The sequence below is a fragment of the Charadrius vociferus genome, unplaced genomic scaffold (genome assembly GCF_000708025.1).
Source record: "Charadrius vociferus isolate BGI_N301 unplaced genomic scaffold, ASM70802v2 scaffold103, whole genome shotgun sequence".
Taxonomy (NCBI): Eukaryota; Metazoa; Chordata; class Aves; order Charadriiformes; family Charadriidae; genus Charadrius; species Charadrius vociferus.
In genome coordinates, this window is record NW_009648061.1 from 5,447,655 (window position 1) to 5,463,621 (window position 15,967).

General features: G+C 38.6%; 1 protein-coding gene across 1 annotated transcript in view; it reads right to left on the reverse strand.

The window, feature by feature from the left end:
• PAPD7 (PAP associated domain containing 7) overlaps positions 1 to 15,967 on the reverse strand; it is a 61,035-nt gene that overhangs the window by 4,170 nt on the left and 40,898 nt on the right. The window contains exon 11 of the mRNA XM_009883760.1: positions 7,345 to 7,503. Within this exon, the coding sequence (XP_009882062.1) occupies positions 7,345 to 7,503 (159 nt within the window). The remainder of the gene's footprint in view (positions 1 to 7,344; positions 7,504 to 15,967) is intronic.

The following is a 15,967-nucleotide window of genomic DNA, read 5'->3' on the forward strand; positions in this document are numbered from 1 at the left end:
AAGAACACGTATTTACTATTTTGTTGTTAAGACCACAGGATTAATGGCCATGATTGAATCTAGTCTGTAGTTGACCAAAATTGTAATCAACCTTGTACACTTCAAAATCATTCCATTTGAAATATTACAGAGTAGTATTCAGAAGAACTTTAATGCACCATTAAAATTTTAAAACATCCCCTTAAATAACTTAATATACATCCTTAAAATATTTCACAAAGTTATTTTCAATTTCTCACCATATTTCCAAATTCTCTCTTTTAGGCTTGTAGCAAAAAAAAAAACAAAAAAAAACAAACATAAAGAACCCTTTTCAAAGGATTTATGTTCACTTCCCCAATTTCTGAGCATAACATCTGGAAATACACTAAGAAACACATCTTGCACGTAAGTAAAATTTAACTTCTTATTCTTTATGAAATAAATTCACTGCTTTGCAGTGAAACAACGGGCAACAACCTAACCAACTTCTCTGTCATTCCTGCACGAGCAATTATTCAAGTATTAGGCAACGGTTCAGCCTAGCCTCATTACTTTAGATTAGCTAACAGGCTTCTACAGGATATTTGCACCTCCTACCTGGGCATACCCTTAACCTGGTAAGATTTGCAAGTGTTTAGATTTCTAAGGTGAAGTATAGTAAAACAAAAATAAATTCTTCCTCAAGTTGTGTAGAGCTGGTGATCTGGGGAAATAATGCCCAAAGCACTGCAAATATCACAGACACTTCCCCTCCTTTTGGGTCCCTTGTTTGGGCCCTATGGCTACTTTCAGCTACAACTGATACAAATCTTAAATCCTGAACAGACTTTATAACATGAGCCAAAACCCATTCCTGTCCCATTAAAAGGAGAAAACAGCATTTATGCAACCAGTTCTGAGAGCAGCAAAGAAAAGAAAAATCAACATGGATACTAGAAAGAGCTCAAAAGCAAGAAAAGTTATAGATGTTTCTCATCTTCTAACACTAGAGAACTGAAATACTCAAAGCCACCAGAGAGCAGGTTGTATCGGTCCTTCAGTTTATCTTACTTTGTGCAGTAGCTCTGCCAGTAGCCTGTAACAAAGGGAAGCTTTTGGTTCTCTTCACCTTTAACAACAGGTTAGGCAACTCATCGGTTCAAAAATAAACTAGTATTTGAGAGGTCAGAGGGCCTAGTCCCCAGAATGAGTGACTGACAGTAGAGATTACCATCATAATCTCAGCATATTTTGAACTACCTTATGGTAAAGAAAGTAGAATCTGAAATGAAATAAATACCCCTTTTGATCTCATCACAATTCAAGTTTTAAAAATGAGGGGCAAGAGTCAAAACAGCACCACCAGAAGACAGAACTCATACTGAAACTTTGCTACTGTTGTGACATGGGCCGTGAAGTGTTATCTGCATACTTGTCATTAAGGAGAACAAGACATAGTAGCTTCTCTAGCGCAAAGCTAACAATTTTAGACCTTAAAGAGAAAACTTAACCCACTGAGATTTCTCACCTTTTTATTTGGAACAAAAAAAAAGTATTATTACAGGGAGCAGACTCAAAACACTTTCCAAATGATGAGCTGAAATCAATACAGTACATATGAAAAAGCAGTAGAGGAAATGCATATGTGAATATTCAAATCAATCTCAGTTTGGGACCAACAATCTGATTACAGTGACATTGAAAGATAAAGGTGTACTATGCAAACAAAAATCAGGCATTACTTCTACATTTCCAGAAGTCTATCTTTTATTTATGGTGGGTTTATTTATGTTCCTAGGAACTACTATTTAGATTGTGTCTCTTTCCTGCAACTCAAAAAGCATTCAGGAAGCAACCACCAAGGGGGCCAGAGACTTTCATACAGTCATATAAGCATCTAGGCTAGATGCTCTCCAGAGGTCCTTCCACGGAGTAAGAAGATTCTTAATCTGTTGTAAACAGATTGAGACTAAGTTATCCAGCATCTAGTCAAGTCTAATTCAGTTTCCATACACAAATGGATATCACCATATAAAGACTGTCTATACAAATATATAACAACCTAAGATGAAAAATATCTTGAGTACTTGTTTTCAGCTGAACAGCCTCCAGAACTCAAATGCAGTTTTCTTCTCTCCATTCTTTAGGAAAGGAAACAGAACATTATCATCTTTTCCTAATTTTGCATGTATTAAATCAAAAACCAAACAATGTTCTGTCATACACAGAAGACGCGAGTCTGACATTTAGAATCAAAACTCTTTCCAATCTTGACACTAACATCCTCCTTCCTTTGCCTAAGAAAATGCATGCACACCAAAAAAGTATTGCACTCTAAATGAGAAAACCCTAAATAAAAGACAAGAAAAATCCTACTTGGTTGACTGAACAAGCCTTCAATACCTGAAAAGCTTAATAATGCCACCAAAGAAACAAATCAGGTCATTTCTAAATTGAAGTTAACATACTTAAAAGTGTGAAGTATAACACTATACTAAGGGAGTTTAGCACATTTTTATATCTGACTGGTTGATGACACCCGCCTTCTCAGAAATATTTGGTAAAGTGGACTACAGTTCAGCTTTGACATGAATTAAAATGTATCTTTACAAATCTATCTTTCATTGACATAAACTACACTTAACTACTTGAGTCAAAAGTTTTTATTTTACGATTGCAAGCGCCTGACCAATGTTCTTTCTGTTTCCAACACTGCTCGCTTCTGCAGAATCATTCCAGTCACACTAGCAGTATCAGCATCACCAGTGAGACAAAGCCACACCATTAACAACTATTCTGGACAAGAGCAAACTCTGAAGCAAAGTATTTTAGCCAGTGAAGTGCCTGTAAAGCAACATAAACAAGTAGTTTATAAGTTTAAGTGTCTGGCCTTATATGACCAAACACAAAAGAATCTGAAAAACTGCTTCTACAAGTTATTCTAAGAGTTATTTAGACTGTGGTATTTCAGCACTGACATTAAGGTTTCATTTCCTAGTTGTTTCCTGTGCTTCACAACTGAGCCAGTGAATGCTGCTACGAAATTTTCATTGAACATATCCATGATCAGATAACACTCATCTAAAGGGTCTTCAGTGGAGGTTTTGTTTGGCACACTGGAAGCCAGCGCAGCAGAAGGACTGGTGCTTACTGACTTTAGATACTTTTGAATCAAAAGAACACTCTTTGGGACCACCCCAACTTAAAGTAAAAGGAAAGTGTTTTTCTGACCTAAGCAACACGAAGTTTCTTCTGTCTTCATTGGTGACTAAGGGACCAGCAATCCAAGGAAGAATGAACTGAACTTATTTCAAACCCAGAACAAGAAGGAAAGTAGTTCGTTCTTCTCCATGGGAAGTCACCAAACAATTTCCAGCCCCTCCATTCACCTGGGCATGCATGCCTGTATCTGTTTTTCTGCTTATTCTAGTAGGCAGCACTGGTTCGTAAACTGTTCTGCTCTCCCAAGTGAAATTTCAAACTGCTTGTCAGCAAAGCAGAAGAATGATTACCTTGAAAAAATGATGATGATCCCAAAAAGCACACAGACCTTTATCAGGAGTTTAATTAGTCCCTGAACCACCTAGAAATTCTTCAATTAATTATGCAGTACGCAAATAGAATTGGTAATCACACCAAAGCTGTTTCAAAAAAGAAAGTATTAGGAAGTTCTAATGGCAGAGAATTAGGCTAGAAGGCCACAAGTTGTTCAATATACAGTTAGTGCTCTTGGCATTAGCATCTCCTGCTTTTGAGAGTAGTACTGAACACCTAGGTACAGCTTCCAAGCTGAACCAAAGCAGAGAAAGTTGCCAGGGAAAAAGCTGGAGACACCACGCAAACAAATTAATCCCTTTCAAAGACTTTCAGAACATGAAAGAACATTTGCTGTTAAGAAAAAGGCTTGCATGTGTTCAAGTCTATCAGGACAGGAGTCCTCTGAGCTAGTAAAACGTTCCTATTAAAAGTTATAAACTAGCATGATCTTAAGTTATATCAACTACAAAAGGAAAGCCACCAACCTAATCTAGTTCAGTCATGCTCCAGAAAGTTGCAAATTAAAAGGAGACATTTACAGTATTCTGGGTAGAATGATTTCATTTCCCACTTCTGACTTGGTTATAATCCTTATCAAAAATGAACATTTCTACTTCCCAATACATAAGCTTTTGGTAAATTCAATGCAGAAAAAGCATCATTCCGTTTCTAAACCGCAGATAGCAAGAAATTCCTCTGATTTAAAATGAATGTCAAAGGCACATCTTTGTAAAGGAAAAGCCACAGAATAATTCCCAATTTTAAACATATAAGTATTGTACAAACTACTAAGAACAGTTAACAAGTATTGGAAAGGACAGCCAAGTAACAGAAAGCCAGAAAAAGTGCTACAAAGCAGTTGGTTTTCCAAGATTCAAAATTCCATCAGAGATCCAAAATTCATGCAAAACATCGCCTCTTCACAACTAAGGCAAAAAATCTGGATGCCAACTTGTTTTGTACTAACAACTGCATGCCTCAAAACTGAAGTCTTTTTTCACATAATTTTGATAAAGTTAAGCTTCAGGGTACCTCTTCAGAAAAGCAGGGTTGTTAAGGAAAAGAATAAACTAGACTAAGTTTGTATTTTAGATGAAGTTTAACTTAAAATAGCTCTCCAGTTTTATTTTAAACAAACTTCAAAAGTTCCAGACTGTACACTAGCATGTGAATACTCATTGCAGACCCTAAAATAGCAATATATTGTTCTATGAGCTTCTCACTAACAGAAAACGTTTTCTGTGGAGATAAGCTGGTTTTGCCTAGGTAAGATTCAGCAGTAGAGGACAGATAACAGGGGAAAGAGCAGGGGCGGAATCTGTGCGATCACTTAGAAGATTAAAACAAAAGGCATACCTCGAGATACAAGTGGGGCTTGGTAAATGACTGAGGATTGCAGAGGTAGCTGGGAAGAGCATGTGATAACACCTTTCAAAGATGGTGCCCCTTCTGTGTTAACTTGCCTGCAAGGAAACTGTGGCACACCTGCGGTATGCAGAGGGAAAACAGCCTGCTCTAAATGAAAGAAAGGGTGAAAACCGTTTCAGCAAAGTGCTGAAAACAACCACTTGTGTAGCAACTACAAAGAATTTGGGCATCAAGCTATAACACACCCTAACTCAATGTTGATATTCCTGAACATTGAAAATGCTGTCCAGATGAAATTTCTTCGTTATTCATCTAAAAGTTTCAATGTTTAAAGCACTGAGTTGTTTTTTATTCTGTAGTAAGTGGCGGTTACCAGCTCTAGACATATAAATCAAACTCACAGGCTGAACGAAAAGTATTCTTTTACATGCCAGGCTCAAAGCATTTTGATCAGCAGCACAATGTCCAGCTGGAGGTCAGCAGCTAGTCATATATCCCAAGAGCTGATACTAGGGTCAATACTAGTTAACATGTCTGTTAATGACCTGGACAATGGGCAACAGTGACCCTCAGCAAGGTTGCAGATTATACAAAATTGGAAGGAGAAGCTGACACATAAGACGGTTGTGCTGCGATAAAGAGGGACTTCACCAGGCTGGAAAAATGGGCTGACAGGGATCTCATGAAGTTTGCAAAAGGGCAACACTAAATTCTGCCACTGGGAAGGAATAATCCCACACACCAGTACACACTGGGCACCAACCAGCTGGAACAGCTTGACATAAAATGACCAGGGATTCCCTGTGGACAAGTTGAACATGAGCCAGCAACATGCCCTTGCATCAAGGATGGCTAACAGCATCCTGGGCTACATTAGGAAGAGTATCTCTAGCAGGTCAAAGGAGGCGATCATTTCCCCTCTACTCAGCACTGGTGAGGCCACACACGGAGTGCTGGGCCCAGATCCGGGGTCCCCAATGGCAGAGAGACATGGACATACCTCAGTGAGTCCCATGAAAGTCCATGGAGATAAAAAGAACCAAAACATTTGTCATACACGGAAGTTAAGACAAAGCTCAGACTGTTTAATCTCAAGAAGAGAGCCCGAAAAGGATCTTATTGATGGGTCTAACTAATGAGAAGGTGTAAAGAAGATGGAGCCAGACTCTTCTCACTGGTGCCCAGTAAAAGGACAAGAAGCAATAGGCAGAAGCTGAAATACAAAAAACACCACTTAAGAGAAAAACCTTTTTTACCAGAACAAGTTTCCCAGAGTGGTTGGGGAGTCTTGATCCTTGGAAATATTCAAACCCTAACAGGACAAGGCCTTGAGCAACCTGCTGTATCTGACCCCATTTTGGGTAGGAGGGTTGGACTAGGTGACTTCCAGACACCCCCTCCAACCTCAACTATTCTGCAATTCTGCAAAATACTTGAACAATCTCAAAGCAGAAACTGAAGCAAATACACCTTGTGTCATGCCCAAAACATCAAGGAAGTGCTGAATCAAACAAAAAAAAGACAAGGTCCTTAAATTAAAAATATCCTGGCCCTAGATTCCTAAGAACTGTGACAGAAGGACTGAGAGAAAAAGGAAAACATTGTAAGAACCTGACCAAAACACAGTTTCAAAGAAACCGGCTCATTATTTTGTTATCATAGGCAAAATACAACCCACAACTTGCATTAAAGCTCATGTGAGGCGGTTGTTTTGACTAATAGCTTTAATAATCAAGATTGAGGGAGTATTTTCATATAGAGGCACTGAGGCTGTAAGAAAAACTAAGAATTTTTACTCCCCTTGTACTATAACGGATACATTAGCTAAAACACTTCAGGCTAGTTGAGAAACATAGTCTCCCTGCATGTTCACCTCCTAGCACACTTAAGCACTCATTTAGTATTTTGGTAAAAATTCTTGTACATGTGCCCATAATTAATTTTCTATTCTCTACCTTTAAAATGTATTACACAAAGTTACAAGTGTAGTTGTTTCTGTTCTAGTAATGCAAAATCAAGACAACTAAACAAGCTTGGACAGGTTAGTACCATTTCTTCACATTCAAAAGCTAGCTTACAGATACACCACCTACATGAAGTTTCTATTTTAAGAACAGGAAGTTAAATAGCCTAAAGATCTGCAAATATCTCACTAGTTAGGCATCAGGAGTCTCAAATACAACTTAAGGAGTCAGACATCTGACACTCTCCCTTCAACTTATTCCTAGGTGTCAGTGTGCTGTGGAAGGGCGCTTATATTCAGAGATGCATCTCAAACAGCGAACCCTTTCCCACCCATTCTTCTCCCCACACTTCTGGCACAGCAGATAAATACTTTTATGATTACATGAAGTTTAGCACATGCTATATGAAGGTTATCTTCAGAGGTTTTCAGACTGACAGCACAGCGCAAATGATCTACACTTCCGATTCGATCGCTTTCTCATGAAAAAGTTGCTCCATTTAGTTGGCTCATACCTGATTACTGGCGGCCATTATCAAGGTTCTCGTAGGCGCAGATTGGGGTTTACCACTTGGCATAGGCAATGCGGGTGGTAAACTGGCCATAAGCTGAGTCGGTGCTTGCAGACTGAACTGGTAAACATTAGGAGCTGTGCAAGGTGGTGTATCAGAATCCTTTTGGCAGAGAAAAAGGGGAAAAGAAAAGCAACTTTACAGAAAGTACAGTATATACAGGCTATGCATGTGAAAATGCACCCAAATACCAACTCACGTGAATACTGTAAAATTTAAAGATTTTTCTCAATGGTAAAAAAAATAAAATACAAGCCAGCACTATGTTTATTTTACATACCAAGCAAAAGTTTAATTGAACCTGCATCAGGGAGATAATGTCAACAGGTCTATGGCAATCCCAGGTCAGTTCCAGTCAGCACAACCTAAAGCCAAACTTGTATCTCTACCAAATTTGAATTAAAAGATGGGAACTAAAGTTGGGGGGAAAAAAAAATGGAACAAGAACAGCGACACTGTTAGTGATACATGGGCTAGAATTTCAGATGCCATGACAGAATCAGTCCTCTGAACAGTGGTCTGGATTGTACTTATCTGTACAGCAGAGTTACTCACTGTAATTACTATAGTCTTCTCCCATTCTACCCAGCAACAGCAAAGTTAGGGCTCCACCTACCAAGAAACAAGGAGACGGTCTGCCAATCAAAGCTAGTATATGTGCACCAGTCACCCACTTCACTGCCAGTTAGGAGTTCTGTTCCCTTCGCTTTCCATTGAAAATATGAGCGATAATTCTTCACGGGAAGCAAGATGGATATAGGATTACAGACAAGAATACTGTAATGGAACTAATATTACTGATTACTATTCCTCCTCCTTCCAGCCCGACCACCGGCAACTACAGATGCATCATAAGCAGAGTCATACCGGTTATGTTAAAACACCATGTGCCTGAAGCACTTAGACAACAAGGCAAGGAGGCAAGCACAGATGCAGGGGTTTATAGGAATTACTCAAGTCTGAAAACACCCAACTGACTGCCTTAATTCTTAAATGACCAATTATTTTCTAAGTTGAGAAAGCTGAAAAGCAAGTTACAGTCTTCTGAAACAACTTTGAACATAGATCTTGTAAAACTTACTTTAAGCCATAACACAATGGCAACATAGAAGCAGCTCTCCCCACATTTTACTGCTGCTTTTTACCTCATCCTTAACTCCAAAGTATTCTGAACTTGAAAATAATGGAAAAAAACCCCTATTTTTTGTCCCAAACCACTGGTGTTTTTTGCATTCCCATCCACCTGGCTCAAAGTATAGCAAGAGATGGGGCTTGGCCAATTAATAGTTTAGGAGTTACTAAATTAAAAGACATTATTCACTCAGATCATCAAGGATCTTTACTGTCAAAGTAATTATGTAAATATTCCATTGCTCTTTCTCTAAAGATCAACCACCTGGAAGCAAAAACCTCTTTGCTTAAACCAAGCCAACTTTAAATAGACCTCGAGTACTACTACTTGCCCTCACACAGCCCTACTTTCCAAATTAGATTCTTTGGTTAGAGAACAAGCTGTCCAGGAAAACATTTTCAAGAACAAACACAAGAAAATATTTTAAAGCTTTTCTTGGGGAAAGGAGAAGGTCATTTAAGAGAGACTGACAGTTATGAATACTGAGCAGCCAAAGCAATGAATTACTAGAAAGCAAAACTTGCATCCCAGCTGAAGTGAACACCCACAGTAGAAACAGCCCTCAATAAAACTGTCAGCTATTAGAACAACCACTCCTTTATTGGTCCATATGAAGTTGTGCTTACTGAAAAATAAGTTCTAGAAAGAAAGGAGCTGCTCTCCCCTTCTAGGTCAACTAGTGGTAAAAGTTACAGCATGCCTTTGTGAAGCAGTTTCAGATACTTTCATCATGAATTCCCTAGAGACAGACCATACTGATAACAAGAACTTCTGCAGAAACTTGTCTTATTTATGAGATCAGATGTTTACCATTTAATAAGTATGTTCACAGTGGGTGACCACATGCTGTAACGGTGATCAAAAAATTAAGCTTAGTTGTAGGCACATGCAAAGCTGACTGCCTGGATGACATGGCATTTTTCTCCTTTGCCCATTTCCACAATATTAGCTGTGGGAACAGGCTGTGGTGTCTACGGAGATGAAGCTGGTACGTTCTTAACTAAGTAGATGGTAGTGTCAGGTACTAGGGCAAGAACTTGGATTTCTAAGCTGAAGCTTCTTTAGACACTGTTGGTCAGGGAATTATAAAAAGCGGGAAAAATAAAGAAGGGAGTCATATTTGAACAGCCAACTTCTGAGCATGGTCACAAGTAACCACGAGCAGGCAGATGGGAGAGAAAAGGGGATCTTGCTGTCTATTCAAATCAACGCATTGTCTTCTGTGATGCAACCTTCACAAACCTGACCAAAGAATAGTTTTAGTCTCTCCACTCAAAGAATCTCCCCTTTCTCCTCTTAGATACAATTAGACCCCCTGAAAATTCACATACCTAACTCAGATGGGACACTTCCCATTTACAAGATTTCTAAGGGGTTTTGTGCAACAAAAAGTTAACTCCAGTATGGAAGCAGCAGCAGGTGGAAGAGAAAAGGGAGTCATGGTTTAACTGAGACTAGATAAAATTCAGCACAAGGAAGCTTGTGTTGCTTTATTTTAATTTTCAATAGGTATGTTATTCTGCCTCAATGTTATTTACTGATACAAGTCTCATATGAGTAGATTGTATCCCTCTTCTGAGGCGATCCTGGATGGCTAACAGGATTGCTGTATGGAGTTGATATGCTGACTTCTCATCAGCATCAAAATCCTTTTGTGAGGAAGAACATTACCTTTCTTCCTCAAACTGGAAGGTTGACCTCAGTGATCAGAAAGTTGAGCCTAACGTGAACAAAACTGATTTTCCACTAGCACTGCCTACACTGAGGGATTAAGCCTTACTTGGTCTTCTGGATAGGATTAAGTGTAATGTGCAAACTTGAAGCATTACAGAAGCTCAGAAGACCTACAAGTAAGTAAGTGCATACAGGTAATACTCTGACACTTTTAGATCCATGTCTGGAATACAAAAGCTCTGACCCTTACTGGGGTAAGGGCTTCAGAGGTCACACAGTAAAAAGATGTAAAAATAAAGGGGTAAGATCCCTCAATAGTTTTTAGCAAATAATCTAGGGATAAAGCTACAATGACTGCACCAAGAGCCAAGATAAATTCCTGATCTCTTGAATTCTACTGCTATGAATGCCAACCATTTGGAGTTCCTCATGCTGCAATGAAATTACCTTCTAAAGGGATGCTTTTGGAAACAAAGAGACACTGCCAGATACAGGTTTATCCTACTGGGAATTCCACTAATAACTCCAGGCTTCAAATACAAGGTAAACTGTACTAGTACATTCATGCATCAAGACAATAGTTCAGTTTCCACAAATTTCATGCGCGCTCAATTATACTTATAAGCTTCCCTTCCATGATTCTGAATGCATGCAAAAAGTGGTGTCTTCTGTTTTGTTTTATGATGTAGCGAGTTGAGAGTTTCAATTGACTGACAATAGCTACCAGTTTAAAGCTTTCAATTTCCAAGACAATATTTAAAAAAAAAAAAAAAGCTGGAGTGGCCTAAGAAGATTAATTCACAATCCCAGTCTAAGTTTTGGCCCAGTGGTAAAAGAGTGTAAGTACCCTCGAAGTCAGTATTCAGAAATCAAAACTTTAGCTAGAAACTTGCATTCTATTGTTTATGTGACAGATTTGGGTTCTAACACCCCATTCCCCACCCCCAAGAATTATCCACAGTCTTGGCAAAAAGGCTCTTACTGTTTCTATTCTCCAAACTTCTGTCACTAATTGAACTTCCCCCCAAACCCCCCCCTTTCCCACAACATTCAAGAGATGGAAGCTGTGAGAGCACAATGACCACTTCAGTAAAAACTGCGTTCCATCTTTGAAAGCAAAGAACTGAAAATAGTGAGAAAATTAGTGTTTATGGTTAACATTTTACACTATATAGATTTTTCATGTGCTTCTCTCCTTTCTTACAATTAAAGTGGTTTAACAGGTTACTGCTGCCAGTCTTACTCCTTTTGCCTTTTTTCCCATTCTGGCCTTCTCCATTATACCTGCATTAATATTTGACATTACTATGAGCCAATTCACAGAGGTGAACCACAGAAACAGTAATGACCTTTTTACGATCTTCATCTTCTGAATCAGATCACCCCAGGATTAGGTGAACACCAGTACAAAAAAAAAAAAGGAGCAGCTGGTGAACATAAACATCCCTAGCAAGAAAATCTAACTACTAGATCAGCTTAGTAGAAGTGTAAAACGACACTCCTTGGAACATGAAGCAACACCAGAAAACTTCAGATATTTCATAGTCTGGGTCCATGCGCAGGAGCAGAACTTCAAGGCATGATCTTGCTTGAATGGTTTTAGCCCCAGTGTACTTAACTGCTCAATAAAGGAACATACTTCCCAAGGTGATTTCATGGATTACACCCTCCCCCACCTTTCTTCCCCATCAACTTGTGCCGTTTCCCTTTTTGGTAGGTGGAGCCATAACAAACTATGGTGTAAATGAAGTAGAATTGAGATGAACAAAATTTCTACTTCTATGGGAGGTCACAGGGTGGAGAATTTGCATCAATACGGTTGCACCATTTCCATGTGCCAGCCTATAAACAACACAAAACAGTTTCAGGAAAGATGCAATTGGTTGATTTTTCTGCCTTTAGGTAAACTGCATTACAAAAAGAAAATGTCTTGGTCATTGTGCTTACAGGGGGGGAAAAGTTAAAGTAGATATATAGAATACACGAGCAAACTGAAAAATATGCATCCTCCAAAAGCATTAGTGTTCCTTTTACAGAAAGACAACTAGAAGTGTAATCTAGTTAGTATCTACCAAGACTAAACACAAGCACAGTACCCCTTCAACTTCACCGTTGTATCCTGTCAGACCTGACTGTGGGCTTATTCTATGTTTTATCAATACTCACTTTATTTTAGATAAATAAAAAAAAAGGTCCCAGAAGTGCGTAATTTCAAATTTCCTTTGTTACCTCTAATACTTTCATTTCACAGGCTTTCAACTGGTCCGTAGTGTTAAGAGTACATATTTCAAGTTATTGTTTTTTCAAGTTAAGCACTAAATTATAGGACTCATTATACAAGCTAAACATATACCATACTAGAATAGATCATTGAATTTAGGTTTTCCTCCATCCTAAAATGGCTTATGCGCCTCTGTTTTTTTTCCAGGAAGGGAATGTTAAGATAGGGCAAGAACATGACTAGCATTTGGTATCAGAAAGTAGCCTGAGCTTGACTTATACAAAATTGTCTCCTTCTCTCCTTACTTCACTGACATCACAGCAGTAAAATCCAATTTTACTTGCCAATTTACACATTCTCGCTGTACCCTTTGGTAGTTAGAATAACTTGTTATAAAATAAAATTACTTTATAATTGTGTTCAAAATTGTGCCTCCTGCAGCTTTGTAGAAATTTACTCTTCCTTCAAGTGGATATAAATAAAAGTCTGCTTAAGCAACTGAGACAGAACAACTGAAGGAGAACATGAGATAGTATAAAACAGCACATGGTCAGAGTTAAAAAAACTGCAAACACAAATGTGGGACTACATGATATTGAAAGAGGAAAATAGACAAAAGCAGCACTGGAAAATTTGTTCCCCTCTGGTCCACAGAAACTGTCAGTAATCTGCACATCAAGAATAGGAGAAAAGAATAGAGTTTTAAAGGATGTGGGGCTTAAACTCTTAAATGCCTCAAATCAAATGTCAATCAAACGCTTTTTCCTGGTAACATCAGGTTGTCTGCATCTGCACGCTCAGGGTTGCCCACTGCTTTATTTGGAGACAAGCTGGCTGCAAGTCAGCACTTACATCTTTCTTTAAAGACTAAAGATTAAAAGGCCTACTTTTTAGAGCACTTGCCTCTACTTGTTCAGGAGGGGGAAAAGAATAAGATTGAATCTGCATTCTTTTACAAAAAGATGATCAACTATCCATACATGTATTTGAATTGTAACTTTGGTTAGGACATGAGAATATTCAGCCATGTAGAAAGAAGGGAGAAAATCTGTTGAGAGCAAGAGCTACAACTGAGAATTTTTTTGGGCCACCCCCTTCTGCCCCCTCTCCTACACACACGCTTTCAACTGGAACTCAACAAATTAATCATAGTCATTAAGACAGATTTAACAGGACTACAAAAGTTGTTACAGTGACTACTCCAAAGTGTCTGTTCCTCTACTGCAGATAAGCACATGCCTTACACCTGCACAATTAATTGCTTTAAAAAAAGCAACATTTATCAGGACAAGATAAATCATATACACTATCACCACTATCTGTGAATAGGGAAGTACAACATTTCTGTTAACAAGCAGAAATTCACAGTCTTTGAGTAATAGGATGGAAGGGGAGATGGCGATAACTTCATTAAGCATGTTGAGTTCAAGTACTAAGCCACAATTACTGCAGAGCAAATAACAGTTCCAAAGTCAGTGTGGATCTTGTATGCATTCAGCAGAATAATAAGACTAATACTCATTATTCCTATCAGTCATATTTATATACTACTCTCACAATGTATGCATCCAATCAAAGTACTGAATGTGTAATACCTGAAGACAGTGAAAAGACACGTTCCACAAAACACTTAAGGTACTGCTTGGCATATCCTCTAGCTGATGGGGGCAGAATGTTGGGCAGAACAAGCACTGACATCCCAGTGAAAGGTTGTTATAAAGCCTGAACAGCAATGGCTACAGCTAAAATATCAAGAACAGTCTGAGAAAGCATATTGTAAATGCTAAAAAGTTAAAATAGAGGCACGGATTGTGTTCTCCCCAAACTAGACTACACAGGTACTTTGTCCACTGAAACTTCAACTACCTTGACGTGATTGCATGGTCTCGAAAAGTCAGAACTCTTCACAAAATAATCTTCTCATAGAAGTCCAAAGAATATTATCACCAGAAACCCTGAGATAAGATGTATGGAATTTCTTAGATCCAGATGTCCAACAGACAACTAAGATTTTGTGCTGGACTGGATATGAGATGATATATCCATTAGGTAACAGAAAAGAACTTTGAAACTTTCCTATGAGCCGTTACATCTGTCACTGATATACGCAGGTATCACTGTCACATAAAATGATTTGCTTTATTTGGCATAACAGCATCAAAACTGCAGACCATACTTAGCATCAGGAATTATACCAGACCAAAATGAGACTGGAAAAACATACCTAGGATTATTTTTACTTGGCAGAGATTGTTGATCAGGCAGCAGATATTCTCCAGCACTACTCCAGGACTTCCTGAGCTAATAAAAAACCAGCTTTCCACAATGCTTAAGCAACGTGAAATCCAGGTCACCAGTCAGAGTGCAGGTCCAGAATAAAAATGCACCCAGGAGAAAAAGGCATTTTCAAGAGGAATTTGGTCACCGCTTAGGTCCTCAGACTGACATTTGCAACTAGCCAGAAAAAGCAGAGAGCTGGGGGTGAACATAGCTCATTTCTCTGGTTTCAAATTCTTTTAATGATCACTTAATTCAGTATGAAGGTTAAAACGAGATTTCCTAATGCCAGAGGCTTATTTTCTATTGTGGAACAGTTTGACTCTTGCTCCCATAAGGTAAAAACTCACACAATTCGCACTATCCTTGACAGAAAAGATTTATAAAGCATCTTCTATTATTCACTTCAACATTTGTTGGATCATGTGGGAATGCATAGTATTTTGCAACTTACCTGTTTGCGTGCAGAAGTGAAGAGTACATACTACCTCTTTGTCAGGGCAACATATGGTATTTTAAATACCTGCACAGCAGTATACTTCGAGAAAAGACTTACTACACAGATCAGTTTGATAATTAACAGAATCCAGAAAAACGTACACGCAGTTGAGTATGTTCTGATGATCAGATTCCTGGTATCCATAGGTTTGTTTCCATGTGTTCCTCAGTTTGCTCCTAATCACTAATATTTATATTCTTCACAGAGGTGAGGTAACAGGGCAGGAACTGTAGTACTCAGTATTTTGCAAGGAACTACTTTAGAAGTGCCAGTGAGAGTCAGAGCTCTATTGACATGTACACTAAGACAAACCCATAAACTGAACAACTATCTCGCTAATAGTAACAGTGACACCAGAAGACAGATTTCTCTTCTACACAGTCTTTGATCTGAAATTTACTGGTCCTTCCAAAAGCTCTCTTTTGTGACTAAGGTTTTGCAATTTCCTAGGACGCTTACGAAAGACAGCACAACTAGAATTTCATCAGCTAGATAGTGCTAGCATAAGCATTTTGTAAATAGCTTTGCTGCCTTGGAAAATCCATAAAAAGGATACATTTTGTAGAAATTATGACTTAGTCTCAGCAGGTCCAGTTCTTAGTTTTGGGCTGTGTAGACAGTGGCCCAGAAGTGTGTTCCCCTGCAAGCTAGTCCCAGATTTGCAGAGATGAAAGCAATCATCCTTCTGAATTTGAGGCGGCATACCAAGGGAAAGCATATACATCTAAAATACACAGGGAAAGACAAGGATGCCCGTGAAGAA